The 19,190-nt window shown below is 39.2% G+C and overlaps 1 protein-coding gene across 2 annotated transcripts in view; it reads left to right on the top strand.

Annotated features, from left to right (window-relative positions):
- cfdp1 (craniofacial development protein 1) overlaps positions 1-19,190 on the top strand; it is a 185,541-nt gene that overhangs the window by 138,152 nt on the left and 28,199 nt on the right. For both annotated transcript variants that reach the window (XM_060838156.1, XM_060838155.1), the window contains exon 6: positions 6,528-6,686. In XM_060838156.1, coding sequence (XP_060694139.1) covers positions 6,528-6,686 — 159 coding nt within the window. The remainder of the gene's footprint in view (positions 1-6,527; positions 6,687-19,190) is intronic.

Genomic DNA, 19,190 nt, shown 5'->3' with positions numbered 1-19,190 from the left:
AAGAGGTAGCATTTAACAAGGGGAAAGAGACAGTAAGGTTTATAAAGGGAGCTTGAAGTCCAGGCAGCTGAGTGCACGTCCATCAATGGTGTAGCGAGGGAATGGTGTTTTACACAATGAATGAATGAAATGCCATGCAACTATCTAACTGACACAAATCACATCACTCATGGAAGGCGAGGTGCTGGTTGTAAGATTGAGTTATGTATAATTATGTTCTAGATCCTATGGTTGAAAGTGATTGAAGGGCAAGAAACCAGAGTTATAGGGCTACAAGTTGTTAGAAGGGTGAGGCCATGAAGGGGTTTGAACAAAAAAGGGTGATCGTTTTAAATTGACACCTGGTTTCACAACACATTCAATGTAAATCAGCAAGCTTCTTTCTGCACTATGACCATTCTAAAACACTGTTAAGAGTCAACAAGGCATAAAGAAAGTGGGACAAATCAAGTCATTGCAAACATGACATCGGAGTAAAGTTCAGTCATTAAATGGTAGTTCAGAAGAATTATTGTAACAAAGTAGTTTTACCTTATGAAGCCTTCTCTGATGGTTTTAACATTTTGAAACACAAATTACTCTCGAGAGTATGGATTTTATGTGCAGACTTTGGAGTCACATGAGAAATTTAGTCTTTAATTGCCATTGTTAAGTGTGCAGTTGTCAAGGTACGTGGTAAATCTTAAACTTATCAAAGCTCTTCCAGATTGCTGCATACCACTGTAACATTAATTATTTTTAAAATGCAGTTGATGTAGAGGGACCAGTTTCAGCCATAGTATGTAAAATTTTGAATAACTTAATTTTACGACCAGTACCTCACTCTCCATGTGTGATATGATTTGTCAGTTGGATTGATGCGTGGTATTTCACTCATTCATTGTGTAAAACACCATTCCTTTGCTTCACCATTGGTGGATGTGCACTCAGCTGCCTGGACTTCAAGCTCCCATAATAAACCTTACTGCCTCTTTCCCCTTGTTAAATGCTACCTCTTTGACCAAGGTTTTGGTAACTCCTGTAGGCATGATAGGAGTTAACTTGTTAGTAAAGTATATTATGTCTTCATGGCATTTGTTCATGGTGAGTCAGAATATGTACCATTTTAAATCTATATGTGTTTCATCAAAATTACTGTTTTGTTTTTTGAAAAATCCTTTCCTGCTTTGTAGAGGTCATTATATCAAACTGATTTCTATATGAAGGTTATGGAAAGAACAAACAGTGCTGTGAATGGCCAGAGGCAATATGTGATAAAAACAAAAGCAGATAGTGATATTCAATATAAAAGAGCAAGACTAGAGAAAGTTTTTAAAAAATTATTCATAGGATATGGACATTACTTTCAAGACCAGCATTTATTGCCCATTCCTCATTAACCTTGAGAAGGCAGTAGTGAGCTGTGTTCTTGGACTATATAGCCCACTTGATGTAGGTATATCCACAGTGTCATTAGGAAGGATGTTACAGGCTTTTGACTCAGTGACTGTGAAGGAACAGCAATATAATTTCAAAGTCAGGTGTGTGGCTTGTAGGGAATCAGGCAGTTGCCAGTGTTTCTCCTGCCTTTGGCCTTTTAGGGATTTGGAGAGTTGCTGCATCTTGTAGACATTATGCAGTGATGTCACTGTGCACTGGTGCTGAGAATGCAGATGTGTTAAATTGGTGGATGGGGAGCTGATTCTGTGGAGATTGAGACTTTTTTGGGGGAGAAAAAATACATTTTGAAGATGCGGATTGGTTGTAAAAAGTATTTGCTTGAGATAAATTACAACTGCTCATGCGCACCTTTGTCCCTTTTTGAAATATGTAAGTGCATAGGCAATATAAATTTGATTTTTATAAAGTTTTAAAAAATCCAACTTTGTTTAACAGTTTTTTTTTCTCTTCACCCATATATTTTCATTTTTGAGTTTAAGTTTTATCACTCTTCATTTCAACTTATTTCAGAGATCTTGGGGCTACTACACAGCCGTATTGTCAGAAGAGACTTTTGCTGCATTTTAATGTATCAGCCTAAGGGTCCAATTTAATTGGCGAATCTATTCAATGGATCTTAATATTTTTCTACTTTCCTTGTTTGTTTCTTAAATAATAATGATCAATACTTGTAAAGTGGAAGCTTTCAATCCCTAACTAAACTAGAGGAACATATGTTAGTTTCTAAGATTCTGTCTTTAACTTGATGGTTTTACATAAATAAGTGAGGATGGAGCCATTCATGATTCCTGCGTACTGACTCTTTGAAACCAACTCTTTGCAAAAGTGTTCCAAAATCTTTTCTTTCACTCTCATGCTGACTCAGTGGCAGAGTTTTGTATTTTTTTGTGCGTCACACTTTTCCTTTGTCTTGTCTGTTGCCTGCTATTTCAAAGAGCCACAGTTCTGATTCTGAGTGAAGTTTTGTGCATTTTCAGGGTAGTTTATGGGACTTGGGATATTTTGGAAAAATAGAGTATCCCATGATTTCCTCATTACTTGAATGCAGAAGTATAACTGCATTCATGGTGCAGGAATCCATATTAGGTCTTTAACATTCAATCCACAAATGACTTTTTTGTAACATTTTTCCATTGTCTCAGACATCCTAAGCCTCTAATAGGCAATGAAATACTTTTGATTACAGTCACTGTTACATAGGCAAACAAGCTCAGCAGTTTGTATGTAGTGAAGTGACAGTTCAGGGAAGCATTTTATCCACAATGCTGGAAGAAACTCCTATTCATAATGGGACCTTTCATATCAGCCTGAAAAACCACAAAAGGCAGTTGACTCAAACTATGTCCAATAATTTAGTGTTCCCTTCGTTCTTTACTACAGTTGGAATGGGATCTGAGCGCACAATCTTCAGACTTTAAAGCAAGAGTTGTACCAAATGATCCGCGTTGACATTTGATTGTAATTCTGTAATTCTAATGGGTTTCAAAAAACCTTGTTTATTTGATTTCCAAACAGCTGTTTCCAGCGACTGATAGGAAGAATTATTTGGTATGGCATGTGTAGCAAAATCGCCATGTTCTTTATAAACTGAATTACAATGAAATCTTCCCATACTTCCCCAGAATCTCAAGTTGAATAAAATCGTTGTTAGTGCATCAAGAACACAGTGAATTGTATTTAAATGCAGTATTATGCCATAATATTTAGCTAGACTGTTAGCAAAGAGTTACTTTGCAAATATGTTTGCAAGTAAGGCATATTCATTGTGTTTATTGGTACCTGTAGCTTGTTTAAAATCTTAACATTAGACATTTTGAGAGGTTACTTAGCTTGTGCTGTTAAACATTTTTGTTTTTTTTTCTCTTTAGTGTCATTATTAAATTTGAACAACATTCTACAAGGTAGTCATATGAATAAAAAAAATCATTGTTATACTAAAAATTGTTTCTCATCCTTACGTTTTCTATCAAATAATTGAACAATCTTTGAAAACAAGGAATGGAGATTTGTAGTTTATTTTTGTCCTGTCATTCATGTAGCATGAGATATTGTCATAGGATGTCAGCTGCCAATATCTTTTGGCTGGCTTTGATCACTGAAGTAGGTCTGCCTGTCTGAGCAGTGGACAGTTTGGTTAGAGGTTATGATCAGATTCTAATGGATTGGTTCTAGTTTGAACCATTAATTGTAGCAGATGGATATGATGAATTTACAAAATCTTTTTCCCTTTTATATATGTGAACAGAGTGGCTATAGTGTTGAATGTGCTATAGAAAAAAATCCTCATTCGGAGCATGAATGCTGCTGTATTGAGATGGATGCTTTCCATGTTTTACCTTTGTTTGTGACCAATATTCAGTAATTTGCGTAATGCCCATAACAATTTTTTTAGATAATCAGAGGGGTTTAAAATGCATATTGTAACCATATCTTTTGAGTTAGTGATCTTGCCCTAGTTTTGTTGGAAGGCAAATGGAATAAAATGAAATGCGAGACAAAACTGATCTTACTCAGTGAACAAATGGATTAAGTGGGTAGCTATGATTAAGTTGTCTCCTCATTCTGAAGAGTCCTATGTGGTGCTGAAAGTTTTTTAGATTTTGTAACAAATGGAAAAACGTAAATATTTAGCTATCATAGAAAATGGTCAGTCCATAGGAAGAACTTTTTTTTTACCTGACATTTCACCTCCTGACAATGGTCATGGAAAAGAATAGGTGTCATTTGGAAATTAATTTATGAATACTACTGATTTTGTGTTATGAGAGAATATGTTATAGGTTATCTTTATTAACTCACTCACCAACTTGCTATATTTTACTGCATTTTCACACCTTATCAGCCCTTGCTACAGGCTGTGTTTACCTCTGAACAAATGTAGCACACAGAGCAATGCCACCCCCATCAAGTTTCCACGAAATAGTGTAATATTAATCAGCCCTTACCATGTATCTCCTGGACCTGAATAGATTCCCCAATTGGTCAGTACTTGTTAAATACCTTTTAACTGGGACATTATCCCTTGAAGGAACTAACCTACAAAACACCACTTCCATGAAATTGCACGAATGAATGAAATTCATCCTGGCAAATAGTAAATACATCTCACAATCCAGCTACAATAATCAGTTTAAATATCCTTTATTCTTTTATTAAGTACAGGTATGATTTCTAGCTTATTTAGAGCCTGTTGGCCTAGTATTTTTGCTAACATTCACTATGTTAAAAGAAAAAAGAACTAACACTTCTTGGTTATGCAACCAAATCAGACAGACATCCTTAATCCCACCAGAAATAACAGCCAGCACTTAGCATGTTTTTTAACCCATCTCCTGTCTCCCAGATCAGAAGGAAGCCCTTCAAAACTTTGCATACTATAGATTAAAAAAGTAACACTATAGTAATGGAATTTTAATATATGTAAGAACTGTGTATAAAGTGGCTGTTGTAAGAACTGTATTTCAGCATTCTATTGCCACCTTGATTCTAGTGCTGTGATTTCTGAATAAAAGAGGCTGTTTTCGCCACTCACTGATTCTGATCGTTATTTGAACATGATCCCACCCTGCTTTGGGTGCAATATATAGTGAAATTGTGGTGGATTAAAATCAGATAACCAGAAACCCTAGCTTCATTTGAACTCATTACCTCAACAAAATTTCACTCAAGTTAGTTAGACAAACTCTGACTTTAACAAATCTGCGTTGATTTTCCTTAATTAACCGGTTTTATTAATGAATTCACCCTTATCAAAGTTACTGCTTATTTTGTCCCACGTTATTGGCTGTAGGAACTTGCCCACAGACTTAGAATCATACAGCACAGAAACAGACTCTTTGTCCCAATTTGTCTGAACTGACCAGCTTTTCTAAATTGAACTAGACCCATTTGCCTGCATTTGGCCCATATCCCTCTAAACCTTTCCTATCCATGTACCTGTCCAAATGTCTTTTGAATGTCCTAATTGTACTCGCCTCTACTACTTCCTCTGGCAGCTTGTTCCATATATGCACCACCCTCTGTGTGAAAATGTCCCTCAGATCCCCTTGAAATCTTTCCCCTCTCACCTTAAACCTATGCTGTCCAGTTTTGGATTCCCCTATCCTGAGGAAAAGACCTTGTCTATTCACCTTATTTAAGGCCCTCATGATTTTATAAACCTTGTAGTTGTCTAAATTGACTGACTTACTGTTGCTCAGTTTATTCTTACACACTTCTTTTGAACAAAATGTAACATTTGTATGACTCTAGTCCTCTGGCATTGGCCCTGTATATAAGGAAAGTTGGAAAATTATGAACAGTACCTCTCCAATTCCCTCCCGTAGTTCCCCTCATCTGTCTGACAGTGTCTTTTGGCAAGAACCATCCAATTTTCAAGTCACCAACCACAAATGCATTTTTATTTTAAGATGAGAGAGCATCAAGCAGTAACGCAGAAGTCGGCAGAATTGGCCTGGACAAAGCACAAAGTATCAGTTCAATTTGTTTATTCTGTTGGGGCATTGGTTTTTTTTATGCTTTTGGGATTTGTCCCTGGTGTACTTTTTCAATAAAATGGATTTAAGTTAGTTGCTTTAATGCCAACTTCGAAAAGTATTTCCTCATGGTTATCTGTAGCTAATGTTCCTTGCGAAACTTTAACTTGATCAAACAAATATTTAATTAAGACACATTTATGCATTTGGGCATTATCACATTGTTTCAATCAAGCAACAAGATTGATGCTGCAGTGTAGTAGCCAGACCATCAATAAAAACAAGAAAAACTGAGAAGAAATGCTGGTAGCAATGAAGGGGTACAAGAGATATATTATTTTTATGTTTGCTTAATTGCTACTTTAGGGGCTATTTTGAGCCAATCTTCAATTTATTTTGGCTATGGCTGGATGTTAAACTTGGCTTAGAGGAAGTACTCTGCTTTAAGGTGTTAGGGTAATGGCTTCCAACCCTAATTCAGCAAACTGAACACAATCTAGGCTGATATTTTGGTGCACAGCGAATGATTACTTCAGTGTCTGATGTACTGTTTGCATCACTGCTGCTGTATTCTGACTATGTGTTCTCTTTTTTTTTGTCTTCTAAATGCAGAGTGAAGAGGCAAAGTGGGTTAGGTAGCGTTCTCGGAAAGATTGGGGGAAAGAAACAAAAGTTGAGCACCCTAGAAAAATCGAAGATCGACTGGGAAGCTTTCAAAGAAAAGGAAGGGATTGGTGATGAGCTTGCAATCTACAACCGAGGAAAAGAAGGGTGAGTGCTGAAAATAAGTTCCAATGGAAAGTGATCTAATTTCTAGAACAAGACAAAGATAACAGCACAATTTCTGTGATCAAACACCTTGGTTGGCTGCCAGGTATTTCCAAGTTCAAGCGCACCATCAAGTTCATATAATTGTTGTGTTTCTTAGTGCATTCCAACACACCCCACCCCCACACTATGCATCCACACATGAACAATTTAGTATTTACTTGAGAAGTTCATTAGTCTTTGGTAATATCTTAACTGACTTGAAGCTTGGTGTGTGTGTTATTACTCTTAATCATTTAACTTATTACTCTGGAATTACTCTTGCTCATTTAACTTACTCCAACTACAAAAGTCAATTGTTAAATGTAAGTACAAACACAACAACATTGCTGATTTGTACTACTATGGTGTTATCTCCTGTAATGGTCACAACAGATTCAAAATTAGAGGAATTTGTTGAACAGTTCCAATGAAATAATGATCCAACCCATTTTGTGTGTTCCTGTGTACTGCGAAATCTGGCACCTACTCGCAGGCAGGGCCAAGGATATCATTTCACTGCAGTAAAGCCATTTTTGTCAGGGTGCATTTGAACAAGTGTAGAAAATGTGGACACACTGTTAAACTGCTTGTTTGCTTCAGAAAGCTGATTACACTTCCCCAAAGTTTTTTCAGTGATCCACCAAGCTTTACTTTGATTTCTATGTTTTGCCTCTTTCAAAGTTTCCGTTTCATTTTGAAGTGTTTTAACAATGATTGCAGCAGGAGGTGAAGTGTCCGTTGATTTTATTGAGTCTGCATTGCAATTATAGTGAAAGTACATCTTTATTCTTGCCACTGCCAAGTAATGTTAGTGCATGGGTCTATTGCTGCACCACCTCGTGACGGCAATCCTAATAAATATAGCCATTGTACCATTCGGGCACAAGATGTAACATTGCTGATTTGTATTTGATTCTCTCGTAATGGAATCTGGAAATGTGTTAATAGGTCACTCAAACAATCCAACTGAATAACGATTCAGAGATCAGTAGGCCAATCAAGGAGAAAACTGAAAAGGATGGCACGCATCTACGTGTACTGCTGTGCACTCTATGGGGTTAGGGCTAACAAAAACACCAGAAACCTTCAATGAAGCAGAGAACAGAGGTAAAGAAGCCCACAAACTTTTATTTGCTTGGTGTAACTGAGAAACATTGGGGTACAGAGAAAGTCAGGACCAAGAGAAGGTAGTTTCATGCAACCAAAGTGCTGCTCTTAGCTTTAAGTTCCAAGAGGTACTTGGTGCAGCTGAGAGTTGGGGCTCAGGGATGCCCACAGGCAGCATTCGTAGTTCGATGCAGCTGGGAAACTGGAGTTCAGAGAAGCCCAGGCACTATGTCAGCTCAGTGAGGTTAGTTATTTGCCAGTTATCATCAGAAGGTTTCAGCCTGAAATGTTGACTTTCCTGCTTCTTGGATGTTGCCTGAACTGCTGTGATTTTCCAGCTTCACATCTATTGACTCTGACTTCCAGCATCTGCAGTCTTTACTGTCCCTATCAGCAGTAACGTATGTGCTCTGATGTTGTCATGCCTCTTCTTTTTACTTGTCAAACACTGTGCTGACAACAACTATACTCACTTCCTTAGTTAGCTGTATCCTTTATCCCTGTCCAAGCAATACACTGAATACAACTGCTCATTGTTATCTTCAGAGATTAAAGGTATACTTCCACTAGGGATGGCCAAACCCTCCCATAGGCTGAGTCGGTGTTAATGGATTCAACTATACAGAGGAGGGAGTGCTGGAGTTCCAGTGGGCTGGGCAATAGCATAGCCACATTGGAGGATGATCATACCAAATACTGAAAGGTCAAACCGGGATATAGTGTAACATGGAAATTATCAAAGAGTATCTTGTTTCTGACTTTAAGGCTGCTTTTGTTCTGTAACGAAAGGTGAAAATGTGATGGGTTCTCATAACATAAAACATTGAGCACAGATTTAAAAGCTTTAAACTAGATCTGTTGATCAATAATGATCTCATTTTAAACATAATGGACCCCGGGTGGTGGAATGGACACTACCCTACTTTGCATGCCTCCCTTCCACTTGCCAAAATCAAGGGGCTTGTAGATTTTAGCCTCTTGACTTGGACTTTACCAGGAAGAACTGGAATCGAAGAAATTTAAATCTACTGGGGTCAGGTACATTAAAGTTGGAGATGGAGTGGTTGAGCAAATTGAAGGTTGCAGGGGTTTCACACAAAGTACTCAGAGTATGTTAGGAATTTTGAAAGTTGAGATTGCAAGTCACTTGACGTGTTTCTTCCCAGCAATGGATTCCAAAGGAATTGAAGTTACAAGTTGCGATGAGAATGTGAATCATGAATGATGCAAGGAAGTGGTCAGTGCCGAGAACTCTGTGGGAAGCTAGAGAAGTGATTGCTGGGCCTTTTACTGAGATATTTGTATCATCGATAGTCACAGGTGAGGTGCCGGAAGACTGGAGGTTGGCAAACATGGTGCCACTGTTTAAGAGGGGCGGTAAAGACAAGCCAGGGAACTATAGATCGGTGAGCCTGACATCGGAGGTGGGCAAGTTATTGGAGGGAATCCTGAGGGACAGGACGTACATGTATTTGAAAAGGCAGGGACTGATTAGGGATAGTCAACATGGCTTTGTGCGTGGGAAATCATGTCTCACAAACTTGATTGAGTTTTTTTGAAGAAGTAACAAAGAAGATTGATGAGGGTAGAGCAGTAGGTGTGATCTCTATGGACTTCAGTAAGGCATTCGACAAGGTTCCCCATGGGAGACTGATTAGCAAGGTTAGATCTCATGGAATACAGGGAGAGCTACCCATTTGGATACAGAACTGGCTCAAAGGTAGAAGACAGAGGGTGGTGGTGGAGGGTTGTTTTTCAGACTGGAGGCCTGTGACCAGTGGAGTGCCACAAGGACCTGTGCTGGGTCCTCTACTTTTTGTCATTTACACAAATGATTTAGATGTGAGCATTAGAGGTACAGATAGTAAGTTTGCAGATGACACCAAAATTGGAGGTGTAGTGGACAGCGAAGAGGGTTATCTCAGATTACAGCAGGATCTGGACCAGATGGGCCAATGGGCTGAGAAGTGGCAGACGGAGTTTAATTCAGATAAATGCAAGGTGCTGCGTTTTGGGAACGCAAATCTTAGCATGATTTATACACTTAATGGTAAGGTGCTAGGGAGTGTTGCTGAACAAAGAGACCTTGGAGTGCATGTTCATAGCTCCTTGAAAGTGGAGTCGCAGGTAGATAGGATAGTGAAGAAGGCATTTGGTGTGCTTTCCTTTATTGGTCAGAGTATTGAGTACAGGAGTTGGGAGGTCATGTTACGGCTGTACAGGACATTGCTTAGGCCACTGTTGGAATATTGCGTGCAATTCTGGTCTTCTTCCTATCAGAAAGATGTTGTGAAACTTGAAAGGGTTCAGAAAAGACTTACAAGGATGTTGCCAGGGTTGGAAGATTTGAGCTATAGGGAGAGGCTGAACAGGCTGGGGCTGTTTTCCCTGGAGCGTCGGAGGTTAAGGTGTGACCTTATGGAGGTTTACAAAATTGAGGGGCGTGGATAGGATAGATAGACAAAGTCTTTTCCCTGGGGTCGGGGAATCCAGAACTAGAGGGCATAGGTTTAGAATGAGAGGTAAAAGATATAAAAGAGACCTCAGGGGCAACATTTTTACACGCAGGGTAGCATGGGTATGGAATGAGCTGCCAGAGGAAGTGGTGGAGGCTGATAACAATTGCAACACTTAAGAGGCATTTGGATGGGTATATGAATAGGAAGGGTTTGGAGGGATATGGGCCGCATGCTGGCAGGTGGGACTAGATTGGGTTGGGATATCTGGTCAGCATGGACAGGTTGGACTGAAGGGTCTGTTTCCATGGTGTACATCTCTATGACTCTATGGTGGTTTTGTCCAAAAAGAAAGGATGTTGGAGTAGAAAGACCACAGGCAATGGCACCAATATTAGTGTAACTATGAATAAGAGCAGAATAAGATTAAGGAGCATTGGAGAATCATGGGAAAGGAGAAATTAAATGTCTTCGTTTTTAAAAATTTTTACTTGTTTTTTGGAACCAGCAATGTTTGTTTTTATGTGCTGTAAGATTATTTTGCCTTGCGTATGACCGCCAGGAAAGCTCTGACACAGTGGGGCTGATATCTGCTCTGTAATTTATTTTATCCTCATCTACATTTGACATATGTATTACCTCGATATATCTCCTGCACAGCTAACAAAGAACAGAATTACATAATGTTGTAGTTTTGACCTGAATCTATTTGCCCACTTGACGAATGCTCTGGGTTAGCTCACTGTTATTTTTGAGAGTGTGGTGCTTGTAAAGCAGAGCAAGTCAGGCAGCATCCGAGGAACAGGACAATAGACGTTTCGGGCGAAAGCCCTTCAGGGCATCCTGATGAAGGGCTTTTGCCCAAAACATAGATTTTCCTGCTCCTTGAATGCTGCCTGAACTACTGTGCTTTTCCTGCACCACACTCTCAACTCTAATCTCCAGCATCTGCATTCCTCACTTTTACCTCCCTGTTACCTCACTGTTATTTTTGCCTTGCGTAATGCTGTTGCTCTCAGGTGTTTCAGAAGCTGTTTCTTTCACATTGTAAACTTAGCAACTTTTAATGAGTTTTATAAACTTTGACGCTCATCATTTCAGTATTGTTTAAACCTCATATATTGAAAGAATTCCTCAAACCTTTCTGAATTTAATTCCTTGCTTGACTGTGTTGAGGATCAGAACAGTACAAGGACAAGATACTGTTGGTAGTGAAAAGGACTTTGACACTTTTTACATATGTCTTTGACACAGATCTCTGATGGAATCTTTGCCTTGTTTCAAAAGGAACTTCTGAGTTGTCTTGAAGGTTATTTTTCATTATCTAAAGTAATTTTGACTTGCTTACCTCTTACAGTGCCTGAAAGCTATGGCTTCAGGCTTTATCTTTTAGTTGTGTATTTAATTTTAGATTAAAAGATGCATCTTTATTATAGCTAGCAACGTTTGTACTGTGCTTTGGAAATTGCGCCTTCTGAGTGTTTGTAGTAAGAATAAAACCAGCTTTAATTCCTGCATCACACACAGAATCAGAGACAAATTTCCATTATTGGTCATCCAATAAAGCAATCAATTGTTATTTTGAGTGTTGTCACAAGGATTTCTTTCTTGTCTTAAAGACACCATTTATAATTTTCCTTTTCCTGTGTTGAAAAGACTAAAACCCTCTGTAGACAAATAACAATACTTCAAATAAAGCAGGCTGCCATGTAGACAAATTATTAGAGATTGCACAATTTTGTGTTCTACTAAGTAGGATGAAAACAGACAGTCAAACCCCTGGGGAGCATGAAAGACCGATCTCCTACTGTTAATACCATCCAGAAGCTTTTCAAATGTTTGAGGTGAGGTATCTCAATGCAATTACCTGTTTTGAAGCAATAATTGCTGCAGACAGGAACCAATTAAATCTTTATGGAATATCCAAATTAGCAATACTTCAAGCACTTCTTGCAAAGCATGTGAGAGATTAGGACAAAGCTGTACTGAAGACAAAGTGAGAAACACCCCCCCCCCCCCCCCCCCCCCCCAACACACCTTGGAAGCAGTTTGTTCATTTCTGTAAAAGTGATCATCCCTAACATAAAGTCAGTGATGTGAACAAGATCTATTAAAATGTGGAAATCTATTCCATGCAACTTTATTAAGGAGAATTAAATACCACAATATTGCGCTCACTGCATCAACACCAGTCAAAAACCACTAACTGTATAGAATTAGAATTGGATTTTATTGTCACATGTACTCAATTACAGGAGTACAGTGAAAAGTGTACAATGTCGCCATTCCCGGCATCATCTTAAGTAGAAAGGTACCTAAGTAGAAAACAGAAAAATTAAGAAATAAAGGTAAAAGTTCAACATTGCAGTCCTTCAGTGTTTAGCCATGTTGGGCTCACATTCCCCACAAGAGTTCAATCTTCTCTGTGTTTGGCCTCTATCTCCCTGCACTCCACGCTGCCGCAGATGCCAGGAGACCCCAAGTTGCCTGCTCTCACCACCGCAGATGCCCTTGCTGTAACTTTCATGGACTATAAACTCACTGCAGGCCTAGTTTATTCTAAAAACCATGCTTTTGTGTCTGTGGGCCCAGATGAATGTGTCTGACTATATGAATAGTTTTGCAATACTCAGTCTTAGTCAGAAAAATTGTAGCAATAAGTTTACCTTCTCCTTTACTTTACCTGAGGAAACCTGTGTAAGTATGTTCTTCACAACTTCACATAAATAGTGGGTCTCTTGCAGAATTACAAAATGTATTCTTTTTAAATTCCAAAGCTGAAACCTCTTAAAGGAGGTTCACGCAAGGAGTTGGAGAATTCAAGTGTTATTTTGTCCCTCCTCACCTGGTCATAACCATTATATATAGTCATTGCAATGACTATACATAATGGCTCATTTTCTGTCGGAACTTATTGATAGTTTAAAGGTATGTATTAGTGTACCACATATTGTTTGTGATTTCAGAATGTTTTGTTCAGTAAAATCAGTTTTCAATTTTTTTTTACTTCCACAAGTAATGAAAAGTCTTGTCAGAGCTGAGAATGATCTTAAAGCCTTCTTTCTGTATTGGTTGGTATGTGGACAATGAGACATGCACAATCATAACCCATTTGTCATGGAGCTGACTCACTGAAAGCAAGGTTTCTCCTGCTTCTACACTAAACCTCACTGAAAAGCCACTTGACCAAGTGTGTTATGGTAATAGTACATTGTTTAGTAAGAATAGCCAGCACTTTATTTAGTCTGACCGTGTTTACTGGAGCTAGATGACGTTTCAACCCCACTGCTGGTATCCCTCAGTGAAATTGCAAAAAGTAATTTTAAAGTCATGGTTAAAATATTTCTTGGGCTATTAATTGTAATTTTCTGTTCCAAAATTGCAGGAAAAAGTCAAAAAAACCTATTTAAAGTTAAATTTAAATTAATAGAATATAATGGAAAGGGAGGTGAAGGGAAGGTGACTTATAGTAGCATTCCTTTGCTTGGAAGGAAGCAGAGCAACCTCTGGTCGTAATTGTTGCAGCCAACTGTGTAAAACCAATTGGAATTTCGCATTAATACTGCTTGATCATATTGTGTATGCTCTTGATTTTAGAATTATTGACCCTGCATGAAGTTAATGAACAACTGACAACAGAGTTAGTGGAATTCCTATCACCCTGCACTAGTTTGCTTTATTTGTGTTGCTTGAGGCTCTTTTTTTCCCCCCTGTTGCGTAAGGCTTTTTGGTTGCAGAACTAAACTAATAAAGTATTTGCAAAATTAGGTTAATACATTATTATTATGCATGAGATATTTCAAAGATTTATTTTCATTTAAATTTGTTGCAATTTCAAATATCTGAGCGAGGGTCTTGGTTACTGCGTTGTACTAAATTGAAAGTACACTTTGAACTTGCAAGTGTTTGTGCACATTTTCAGACACTGATCACCAAAGTGAAACTAATGGGCAGGTTGCTGTCCACATGCTCAGTTGAGAAAAGGAAGAACAAAATATTGTAAATGTATGTTTATGTACATTGAGCCCATGCTTTCTGTGAACACAAAGCAGAATATCAGAATTGTTGCTTAGTGGTACACAACTTGAACATTGCTGAGAAAACAGCATTTGGCTGCAGTATTTTGTCTTTGCTGTCATCGGGGCCAACACAAGAATGCTAACTTTCAAGTGATGATGACATCTTATACGACAGGCTAAAAGAATGCTGATTGGTTAGCAATTCAAACCTGGCTGAGATATTTCCATGGCGAAAACTATGGGCAGCTCTCAGCTTCCCAAGCTTTAATTATACCTCAATAAAAATATGAAACCTGTGAGGCATCTTCATTTATTTATTCCTTCAAATAGGGTTTTGAAGTGGGTTATTTTGGGTAAATTACCTTCTGCCATTCCACCCTGCTGGCATCTGCACTAGGTCTATACTTTCCAAAAGACTTTGTCCTTTCCTCCCCTCACGTTCCCTCCAATATTAGTCTCTGTAAAGTTGCAACATGATATTTGCCACCAATCATCCTGGCAACCACCACATTAGATTCTTCCACCAGAAACTCATCCTCCTCAACTGTTTGCCTTTATATTTCCCTGAAATCTCAATACTTTGTTTCCACTGTTACTGTTGTTTGATATCTCCATTACTGGGTCACTTTATTTCCCGTTTTGACCTCAGTATTTAAGAACTTAAAGTTTCATAACATAACAATTATGCGTAAAAACTTTAATGTTTTTAAAGCATTAAAAAAGTGCATAATTCCTGTCTTTGTATTTGCCATTTAACCGAATATAAAGAAACACCTACCAAGACTGTACAGAAATAAAAATCCTCAAGCGAAAAAAAAAGTTTTAAAAACAAGGAACAATTTCTGAGCTGCAAAGTTCTCTGTGAACATGTAAATACTTTGTTTTTCTTCCTGATATATTTTTATGTTCCTGTAAACAAATCTAAATGAAAATACATTCCTGTGTTTATCCAAGGACTTGAAAGTTTTGTGACATTAGTTGTTTATTCAGGGTTTACTGCATTAGTTGTTTATGTGTAGAAACAACTAATGTCATAAAGCTGCTGTTTACTTGCCAAGAGGGAAGTATTTCCGGTGTTTTTTTCTTGTAACTAGAATCTTTATTCTTCTCTCTTTGCTTACATGCTCCTAATTAACTGCCCAGAAGTCCTCTTTGGAAGTTTGTCAATATTTTAGGGCACCACCTTCAGGTCCGCTGTGATTGGATGTTCTCTAGATATTCAAGCTCAGCAGTTTTAAATAGTTTTGAAAGCTTTTGTAAGCCGTGCATGGAGCATCACCCTGAGATTTCATGCCCTGCAGCACTACATGTACAGACAATTCAACTGTTCAAACAGAGAATTGAATCATTGTTCCTTCTACTTTATAATGAAGAATGAAAATGCACACATATTGTGATTTAGAACAACATGAGAAATGAAATGTGATTTATTTGGTAACCCTTCAGGTAAAGGTTGTGTTGTATTTTGTATTTATGATGATCCCTTCTACAATATATATTTTTAATAAATGGTCTTCTTCCTGAAGTCATTAACTTTGGTGTGGTTTAAATGGTCCTTTTACCTTTCAGTCTCTTATCAAAGTGACCATTCTTCTTGATAGTTGATTATGTTACAAGCCCTCACGATGAATAACTTTTTGAAAGAATCCTTGTAGTGCCAGTGGAATGAAACGTCAGTTAAAATGTAAAAGTTGTCCTGTTACAAACCAGCTAGCATCAACAAAATTCAAACATAATTGACAGCCAACGTATATTTCAAAGGTAGTAAATTTCAATTTCAATAGTTAAACTCCCTGGAGATTCAATTCTCTGACCCCTTCACACGGTCTGGGTGATTTTGGCAATACTGAACAATGGCAGTGGATCTTGTCCAGCCTATCAGCCTGTTACTTCCTATCTTAACGCAGTATATGCTGGTTAGCCTAACCCTGGTTATCGGTAAAATTTCTGATGAAGGGCTTTTGCCTGAAATGTCAATTCTTCTGCTCCTCGGATGCTGCCTGACCTGCTGTGCTTTTCCAGCACCACACTCTCGACTCTAATCTCCAGCATCTGCAGTCCTCAATTTTGCTGGTTCGAGCCGGGCCTGCGTATTGTAACCCGGTAGGCCCATTCCACCCTTACCTGGCCTGATCCAGCCTCTAGATTTAAAAGCTGTGGAAGCCACTGCTTGAGGAACACTGTAAGCTGGCCTCCTTCTTCCCATTCGGGAAGGCCCAGCAAATGATTCTTGAGGTCGTTGATGTGATTCTCTAAGGTCCGGACTCTCTCTTCGAGAGTCTGGACCCGATCCACGGCCGATTCTGCTGTAGTCTCGGAGGTCGTGGCCTTTAGCTCCCCCCCTCCAACTTGGTGCTTGATTTCCTTGATGTCTCGGTTGTGCTTTTGTAGCGAGACTGAATTCCATCTGCTCTGGGACTCTTCAATGAAGGCGTCAATCTTCACGTCAAGTTTGGCGATTATTTCCACGAGACTCGCCACCGTAGGTTAGTCCCCCGGGGTGGCTGCGGACGCCTCTGCTGCAGCTGGGGAGGGGCTCCTGCCTGCTGAGAACTGCGGGCTCCTTTTCCCCTAGTCATCTTTACAGGAGACTAGACTGTTTAAATTTAGTACTGAGCAACTAATTAAATTAAGTAAAAACTATTTTAAATGATTTGGTAAGTGTGGTGGAGGCGGGTGATCCACTTTGCCCAAGTCTTGGGAGAAGAGGTATAGACTCAGACTTGCTGGGTCGCTGCCATCTTGGATCTCCCCCGATTAAGACTTTTAAGTCCATTATTAAAGATGAGATTGTGAAGTAGAATCATAGAGTCGCACAGTATAGAAACAGACCCTTCATTCTTACTAGTCAATGCCACCAGTGTTCCCAAACTAAACTAGTCCTGCATTTGAATAGGGCTTAGTAAGCATGGCTTCATCAAGGGGAGGTCATGCCTGATAATAGTTACAATTCTTTGAGGAGGTAATGAGCAAGTTAGACAAAGAAGAACCAGTGGATGTGATCTATTTGAATTTCCAGAAGGTCTTTGACAAGGTGCTGCACAGGAGGCTACTAAATAAGATAGAATCCAAGGTGTCAGATGCAAGGGACTAGCATGGATAGAGGATTAGCTGGCTGTCAGAAGGCAGAGTGTGGGAATAAAGGTGTCTTTTTCAGGATGGCAGCTGGACTAGTGGAGTTCCATAGGGGCCCGTGTTGGGACCACAACTATTCATGTTTTACATTAATAACCTGGATAACACAACTAAGGGCGTTGTTGCTAAGTTTGCAGTTGACACAAAATAGTTGGAAGGGTGGGTAGTGTTGAAGAAGAGGGGAGGCTGCAGATGGACATGAACAGGCTAGGAGAGCGAACAAAAAAGTGGCAGATGGAATACAATGTGTGAAAGTGTGAGGTGATGTACTTTGGTCGAAAGAATAGAGGTGTAGACTATTTTCTAAATGGGGAAAAGATTCAGTAATCTGAAGTGCAAAGGACTTGGGAGCCCTGGCTCAAGATTTTCTTAAGGTTAACATGCAGGTTCAGCATTCAGCTTAAGAGGGCTAAAATATAACAGCAGAAATGTACTGCTGAAGCTGTATAAGGATCTGGTCAGATTGCATTTGGAATGTTGTGAGCAGTTTTGGGCCCTGTATCTAATAAAGGATGTACTGGTATTGGAGGGAGTTCAGGGCTGGTTTGCAAGAATGATCCTGGGATTAAAGGCTTGTCTATTGAGGAGCAATTGAGGACTTTGGGTCTGTACTCAGTGGTGTTTGGAGGGATGAGGACGATCTCATTGAAACTTAGAGAATATTGAGAGGCCTAGATAGAGTGGATTTTGAGAAGATGATTCCTCTAGTGTAAGAGACCAGGACCATAGGGCATAGCCTCAGAGTGAAGGGCTGACCCTTTAGAATGGAGATGAAGAGGAATTTCTTCAGCCAGAGTGTAGTTAATCAGTAGAACTCACTGCCGCAGTGAGCTGTGGAGTCCAAGTCACTGTGTGTTTTTCAGACAGTTAGATAAGACCTTGATTTGTAAGGAGACCAAGGGTTGCAGGAGAATACAGGAGAATGGGGTTGAAAAACATATCAGCCACGATCAAATGGCAGAGCAGACTTGATGGGCTGAATGGCCTAATTCTGCTCCTGTGTCTTATGGTCTTATCTCGTACCATTAGACTGTGACCGCTGGTTCTGTACTCCCCACCATTGGGAATTTACTTCATACAATTACCCTGTCTAGGCCTGTTCAAATTTTAAAGGTTTCTATGAAACTCCGCCCTCACTGCATTGAACTCCAGCGAATGTAATCCTAACCATTAAGGCAAATAGTACTGAGACAGACCCTTTGGTCCGACTTGTCCATACCAGCCAAGTTTCCCAAACTAAACTAGTCCCATTTGCTAGCATTTAGCCCATATCCCTCTAAACTTTCCCCATTCATATAGATGTCCAAATGTTTTTAAATGTAACCTGCATTCACCACTTCCTTTGGCAGTTCATTCCACATACAAACCACCCTCTGTGTGAAAAATTTGCCCCTCAAGTCCCTTTTAAATCTTTGTCCCCTCACCTTTACGTTATGCCCTCTGTTATTGAACTCCCCGACCTAAGGGAAAAGACCTTGCTGTTCACCTCATCTATGCCCCTCGTGATTTTATAAACATCTATAACCAATTCAACTTTTTCTATTACATCAGTCCTGTCATCCCCTGAATCAGTCTGGTCAATCTTTTCTGCACTTGCATCACAAGAACATCCTTCCTCTGATTAGGAGACTACATTGTACACAAGGCCCTACATAACTGCAGCAAGACATCCCTGCTCCTGTATTCAAATCCTCCAAATGTCACCTTTACCACCTACGACACCTATAAGCTTACCTTCAGTAATTCAT

This window comes from Hemiscyllium ocellatum, chromosome 17, assembly GCF_020745735.1.
Source record: "Hemiscyllium ocellatum isolate sHemOce1 chromosome 17, sHemOce1.pat.X.cur, whole genome shotgun sequence".
NCBI classification, from domain to species: Eukaryota; Metazoa; Chordata; class Chondrichthyes; order Orectolobiformes; family Hemiscylliidae; genus Hemiscyllium; species Hemiscyllium ocellatum.
This window is presented reverse-complemented; position numbering and strand designations above follow the sequence as displayed.